Source organism: Melanerpes formicivorus, unplaced genomic scaffold, assembly GCF_026170545.1.
Source record: "Melanerpes formicivorus ecotype bairdi unplaced genomic scaffold, bMelFor1.0.p_v2 SCAF_6, whole genome shotgun sequence".
Classification (NCBI taxonomy): domain Eukaryota; kingdom Metazoa; phylum Chordata; class Aves; order Piciformes; family Picidae; genus Melanerpes; species Melanerpes formicivorus.
In genome coordinates this window covers 4,181,546-4,188,678 of record NW_027142358.1, presented here as the reverse complement: position 1 = coordinate 4,188,678, position 7,133 = coordinate 4,181,546, and the positions used below count along the sequence as shown (strand labels likewise).

The 7,133-nt window shown below is 49.4% G+C and overlaps 1 protein-coding gene across 1 annotated transcript; it reads left to right on the top strand.

The window, feature by feature from the left end:
- The first annotated feature begins 230 nt into the window (after positions 1 to 230).
- Positions 231 to 3,821, top strand: ADRA2A (adrenoceptor alpha 2A). The gene has a single exon (XM_068139384.1). It carries the CDS (start codon positions 237 to 239, stop codon positions 1,569 to 1,571), a length of 1,335 nt encoding a protein of 444 aa, XP_067995485.1. The 5' UTR covers positions 231 to 236; the 3' UTR covers positions 1,572 to 3,821.
- The last annotated feature ends 3,312 nt before the right edge of the window (positions 3,822 to 7,133 follow it).

Genomic DNA, 7,133 nt, shown 5'->3' with positions numbered 1-7,133 from the left:
AGCCGCCGCCGGCTGCAGCCCCAGTTCCGGCCGTGCTCCGCTTCGCGCCCCACTCCGTGGCTCCCGGTGGGCAGCGCCCCAGCATGAGCCGCGGGCCCCCGCAGCCCCTCCCTGGCGGCCGCCGCGCAGCCCCGCCCCGGCCAGCGTCGCGGTAGGAGCGCGGAGCCGCGCGGAGTAGGGCTGGGCGCGGGTGGGGCAGGGGGCGAAGGGCGGGGGTGTCCACGCAGCCGGGGTTGATGTTTAACCTGGAGCGCCCGTTCACGGAGAGGGGCCACTTCTTCTCCTCCATGGAGTACCAGCGGCAGCTGGAGGAGGAGGAGGGCTACCCTCCTCCCGGCACCAACGGGACCTTCAACGACAGCGGTGCCGGGTCGGGCTGGGGCACGCCGTACCCCGTGCACACCACCGTCACCCTCATCAGCCTGGCGGGCTTGCTCATGCTCTTCACCGTCTTCGGCAATGTCCTGGTCATCATTGCTGTCTTCACCAGCCGGGCACTCAAGGCCCCCCAGAACCTCTTCCTGGTCTCCTTAGCCTCAGCTGACATCCTGGTGGCCACGCTAGTCATCCCTTTCTCCCTGGCAAACGAGGTGATGGGGTACTGGTACTTTGGCAAAGTTTGGTGTGAGATCTACCTGGCCTTGGATGTGCTATTCTGCACCTCCTCCATCGTGCACTTGTGTGCCATCAGCCTGGACCGTTACTGGTCCATCACACAAGCCATCGAGTACAACCTCAAGCGTACCCCACGCCGCATCAAGTGCATCATCTTCATTGTCTGGATCATCTCGGCTGTCATCTCCTTCCCACCGCTCATCTCCATTGAGAAGAAGAGTGGCCAGCAGGCTGACCAGGGGGTGGCAGAGTGCAAGATCAATGATGAGAAGTGGTACATCATCTCTTCTAGCATTGGCTCCTTCTTTGCCCCCTGCCTCATCATGATCCTGGTCTATATGCGCATCTACCAGATAGCCAAGAGGCGAACCAGGGTACCCCCCAACAAGCGGGCAGAGCGTCCGGAGAAGAAGCAGAATGGCTTGACTGACAAGGAGGACCTGCCAGCCACAGCACAGCTCAATGGGGAAGAGGCAGCGGGAGGTGGTGGTGGGCAGGAGAGAGAGGTCAATGGCATAGACATGGAGGAGACCTCTTCCTCTGAGCACCAGGAGAACAACCAGTGTAAGAAGCCAGAGAGACCGTTGAGGGGAAAGACCAAGACTAAACTGAGCCAGATTAAGCCTGGGGACAGTTTACCCAGGAAAGCAGAGGAGGAGAGGAACACCAAAGGGTCACGGTGGAGGGGCAGGCAGAACCGGGAGAAACGCTTCACCTTTGTGCTGGCAGTGGTTATCGGGGTCTTTGTCATCTGTTGGTTCCCCTTCTTCTTCACCTACACGCTGACAGCTGTCTGCCAGAGCTGCTCCGTGCCCGACACCCTCTTCAAGTTCTTCTTCTGGTTCGGTTACTGCAATAGCTCCTTGAACCCCGTCATCTATACTATTTTCAACCATGACTTCAGACGGGCCTTCAAAAGGATCCTCTGCAGGATAGAGAGGAAAAGGATTGTTTGAAGCACCCTTTGCTGTGGGTGGGACTAATGCAAGACTTTGTAGGAGAGTAAGGCATGACTCTCTTGTGCTGTGCTTGCATGGGTCGGTTTCCTTCAGCTCCTGAGCAGGAAGCCTTTAACACCTGAGACGAGCCCATGGAAATGCCAGGCAGCAGCAGTGAAGAGCAGCAGGCAAGTGGAAGTCCGAGCCATGGCAATTTGGCTTTCCAGGGGAGGATGGCCTTTGACTTGCTTGGCTTATTAGCTATTTTTTTTTTTCCCTTTTATTTTTTTCTTCTTTTGCCAGAAACTCTCAGTGGATATTTTGATGATTGCTCAGTTTGACTCTTTAAAGCAACGTGCAGCTCCATGAGATGAACAACAAAGAGGGAGTATGCTACCGTGGAGGTGTTGGCTTTTGTATTTTCTTGTATATTTTATTTTTTTTTGGTAATTGTTATCCTTTTTTTCCTGTGTGTATGTAATTAATTTTAACCCCCTTGTAAAATACAGTATTGTAGCCCTGAATTTGAATGTCTTAATTTTTGTAAGGCAAGCAGCTTTGAAACTGTGAATGCTTTCATTATCTTTGACACCTTACAAGTCCCTCTCTTCCCACCCCCAAACCCACTGAACAACCAGAGCCATTCCCCCGAGCTGACAGTTTGAAAATGTTGCCAAAATTTCCAGTCAGTTTCCTGTCTTTTTTTCCTCCCCTCCATAAAGCTTAGGATCCCAGATCTCACACCAGACTGGCTAATTTACTTGTTATTTTTAGTGTCATACCTGATTCTGTTTAGTTTCTGTGTTGCCTGTGCTATAATCCAGCTGAGATGGTGACTGCCCTCACAATTATTCATTAAAGCAGACCCTGACCGAGCGGTGGCTGTGCTGTGCAGGCAGGGATGTCCTGGGTGATGGCTACTTCCCTGTGCAACGTGAGGCTTGGGATCTGGCCAAGCTCCCTACCAGTTAATCTCAGTTGGTATTTTTTTTCCACGCTGCAGCACTGAAATGTGTTTAATGTTAACTTTCTTCCCCCACCTCCAACTGTAAATAGATAACATTTCAAAGGAAAGAGCAGGGCTGTGTGTATCACGTTATCTCGTTTGTATTGACTTGTGGTGGTTTAACTCCTGTGGGTTTTCCTGCAGCAGAGGAGGGGGTGTTTGGGTCCCTCTCTTTGAATTAAGGGAGAGGAGTTCAGTTTTCAATCTGCCAGTCTGTTTTTTCCTAGGAACTGTGAAAGCATCCCTCTTTCAGGCTTACACAGGGCAAAACTGGGAAATGGGAAGCTTGAGAGACAGTTTATCCAGTATTTTGTAGTGTAATTGAGGTTAGTTGTTTGGTTTAGTTTGGTTTTGTTTAGTTTTGTTTTGTTTAGTTTTGTGTAGTGTTTAGTTCAGTGTTTAGGGTTTAGTTCAGTGTTTAGGGTTTAGTTCAGTGTTTAGGGTTTAGTGTTTAGGGTTTAGTGTTTAGGGTTTAGTGTTTAGGGTTTGTTTTATTTTGGATTAGTTTTGCTTTAGTTTTGCTTTTGTTTTGGCTTTATTTTGGTTTATTTTTGGTTTTGTTTTGGTTTTGTTTTTAAAACCCCAAACCTTAAACCCACAAACCAACAAGCAACCCAAGAAATGTGTAAATACTGTGAGACTGGAGCAGAATAGAGAGTTAATCCTGCTTTTACACTCCTTTCCTGAAATGTCTTTTCAGCTCTTTCTGCTAAAGCAAACAAACAAAAATGGACAGAACAAATCTAACATCCTTGTGCCATGAAGAAATTTCTGGACAGCATTCAAAGGGGAAAAGAAAAGAAATAATCTTTTGATTCATCACAATCAATGAGTGCAAGCCTTTTCACTTAAGGAAAAACGAGTCACAGAACTTGTGTGGAGAAAGCAAAGTTTGTGTAAGTCTTGTGTATAAGATGAATTTGCCTTCTCTGGAGTGGTGTGTGTGGTGCACAGGAAGAGACTTAAACAAAACCCATACCTTTTTACTTTGGGGAAGTGTTTTGTTGATTTTGCTCTCTCTTTTGACTTTGTAATTAAACTCCAAGGGTCCCCAGATGGATCTTGGGGACCTGGAGAGCAATGTTTACATTCACTTGCGTTTTCAGAACTGAATCCTCAAGAGGTGAGGAAAGCAGAGAAACTGTGCTTTAATGTAAAAAAAAAACCCCAAACACCCAACCAACCAAAAACCCCAAACCCTAAGCAGAAGTTGCTATAATGGATGATTATTTTTATTAAATAAAAGAGTGTTTACAGATCAAGTGTGAAAAGCCTCTGAATAATCTGTTAGTTGTTTTGTTTTGTTTTGTTGTTGTCCCCCCCCCCCCCCCCAGCTATCCACTGATTCTCTGGCAGCTTTGGTCTCGACAGTGCGTAAGGAGCACGTTTGGGAAAGCACTTTTATGTTGTGAAAGGCATTGTTACTGCAGGTAGGGAACAATGGCTCAGTTCTTTCTGCTGGGGCATAATAACACATGACTCCTTGATATTTCTTCTCCCCCCCCCCCCCAACTCCCTTTTCATGCCACAGTAAGAGCATTCATGTGTTTCTTAAAGAAAAGGGCTTAGAGTTTCCAGGGTGTGATTTGCCTCCCTGGAAATGCAGCCTGACACCATTGCTGGGGATGCCTGGCTGGTGCAGCATTCACAGCTATTAAGTTGAGGTTTTTCATAATGAGGTTGCAGATGGCATTAGAAACAATCAGGCTGCTCAGAAACATTTCTTGATATGTGCAGGAGTGTCCATCTGAGCAGGGCTTTGTTTCCAGCTCCAGAGAGCCAGCCAGCCAGGCTCGCTTGTGCTGACACCAGTGCCACTGAGACCCTTCTGTAGGATAGGCATCGAGGATTGTTCTCCCACTGAACAAAGTGCTGCCTCTGTGTGTCTAACTCCCTCCCTGAGGATGCCTAAGTCCATTCTCTATCAGCTCCAGCTGTGCTTCCTCTTTGCCATGGGTGCCAGGTAGCTCCAAAGGTGGGGGGGATACAAGGCACTGATCTTTGAGTGTTTCAGTGTGTGCTTTGTTTTTCCAAGGAGTAGCATTCAGGAGCTCTGGCTCCTGGTCTCCCCACTGTTGGCATGCTTGGAGTCACCCCGCTTCCCTGCTCTGCTTCTTATCTGGGGAGAAAATAAGTGACCAGAGCTGTTGATCTCATGGCCCTGCTCTGCTGTGATCACCACGGTTGCAGTTGGAGGTGCTCAGTGTGCTAGCAGGGGTACCAGGGCTGATAAGCAACATTGCTGTTGGGTGCAGGGCACCCAGTGGTGGCCTAGAGATGAAGAAATGAACCTCTTGATCATTTTGTGGTGATCCCCTCTGCAAACTAGGAGTGCTTAATCCAAGCATAGTATGCTACTGTCTATCTCCTGGTCTCAAGCTGGCCTTGGAGGGTTTTACTAAGCAGAGTCTGGGGCAGGAGGTAGTCCAGCAGCTATCAGTTACACTTGTCCCATCCCCCTGGCTGTCTGATGTCCTCAAGGCATCTGTACCTCTAGTACAGACATTATTTTGGTGGGTTTGGGGCTGGGGCTTTAGTGGGCTTGCAGTCAGTGAGAATGTGCACAGTTGAAATGTCCAATTGCTCCAATTTCTCCATCAGAAGTAAAACTAAGGTGCAAAACCTTGAAATTATGCCTCCAGGATTGTGACCCTCCCAAAACCTCGTGCCCTCATGGCTCAGCCCAGTCAAAGTATTCAAAGGGCTGTTTTATGCGTGGGCATTGACTCTCTGTGGCTGACATGGCAAAGATGCATGCCCATCTTCATGGCCAGTGTTTAAACTTCTACTATCCTGCTGCCTTTGCCACCTTCTAACTCAGAACTGTATTTCAGTTCCATTGAGCTGTTGGTTGTTTTGGTTTTGGCAGAGACCTAGACCCTCTACGCCTGCTGAGCATAGGCACATCCAAGCTGCAGTGGCCTCCGTGCCCCATGGGCTGTGTGATGGAAGTGCTGGGATGAAATCAATGTCTCTTTTCCTTTGGTAGGTGAGGACTGACCTGGCTGGCTGCCTCTGAGGCAGAGGTCATATTGCTGTGGGCTTCACTGGGATGCCCTGTTCTGGCTCTGCCATAACCATGTGCAGCTCTGCTTACCTACATGCCTGCTTCATCTAACTGTAGGGCTTAGTCCTACCGCTCAGCTCTTCCCCTTCCCCCCTTCTGAATCCCTTCCCCGCAGGAGAAAGCTGCCTCATTTCTCCCAGCTCATTCTCATGCAAATGACACATTAGGGAATGTAATGAACTTTGGTTGTTTTTTATAACCTTTTATTTCAGAGCTTAAAGGTTAACGGTGTGAGGGCAGGGAAGGGAGCTGGGAGCCCTCAGTGCTGGTACAGCAAAGAGTGGGCAGAGGTGCTACAGATGACTTTGCCCTGAGGGGAGTTTCTCCACAGCTTTCTCATGTGGGGTAACCCTGCACCCCACCCCTTGTGTGGGAGCCCCTGCAGACAACCCGAAGGTGCTGGCTCAGGGACATTCAGGAGAGGCACAGGTGAGATGGTCTGGTGTAGAAAGTGTCTTAAAATGTTTCCAGAGGTGAGCTGCATGAGCAGTAAGGTTGACCATGCAGAGACCACTGACTGCCAGCACAGGGCTTGTCCCTGATCTTCTCAGCCTACTGACACATGCATTTATTTCTGTGGGGACTTGGTCTGTATTCTCTAGGGGACAAGAAGCTGGTCACACAGAGGAGCCACTCCAACATGTTCCAGTGAGGGATGAACTTGGCACAAAATAAATTTCCCAGGCCTGAAGGAAGCTCCATGAGTTTCAGCCCATGTCCATTGGCTGTCCTGTGCCGTAAATACAAGTCCCACTCAGCATCCCCTTGCTCAGGCTTTGCTGGACCTGATGCCCTGGGATTTTCCTCTGGGTTGGGTGGTTGGTCCCACTGCTGGTGAGGCTCTCAGCAGCTGAAGCTCTTTGTTTTGTTTTATTTCTTAATATTCCCTGCTCTTTCACCATTGGAAAAGTTCAAAGTGTGCTGAAATGTCTCCTTTATTATAGCTGGTACCATGTCAGACAGCTACACTTGGAGCTGTCTCACCATCTCTGCTATGAACTGCTCTTTGCAGCTGGTTTATAGGAACATGTCTGTGATTTATTTGTAGTTGTGATTGCTGTGCCTTATCTGAAGCTGTAGAAATGGAGAGTGGGGTTAGCAGTGAGCCCACTCTCTGCATTAGCCATTAGTACTCAGCTTACAAATGCTCCAGAGCTAGAACCTGACCCCTCTGTGAGCAGAAACTGTTGTAGCCTGACCCATGGGAAGCCCAGGTGAAATTCCAGCTGGGGATCACAGTGCAGTAATGCTGCGCAAGGCCCCAGCGCACTGCCAAATGTCCTCCAGGCTGAGCAGAGTTGGAGTGAACAGGGCTGTGGGGGAGCACCATAAAACATGCCTCTCTTGGGCTGCGCCATGGCTGGTCCCAGGAGGGAGGTTCTGTTCTACATCCATTGCCCTTGTCCTGTCACAGGGTGCAACTGAGCAGAGCCTGTCCCCTGCCTCTTGACACCCAGTCCTGCTCTGGGGCAGGGCTTGTTGGGACATGTGCCATGGAGATTTTGAT

Coding starts and splice junctions, on each gene's coding strand:
- ADRA2A (XM_068139384.1), top strand. CDS start 237: ATGTTTAACCTGGAGCGCCCGTTCACGGAGAGGGGCCACTTCTTCTCC.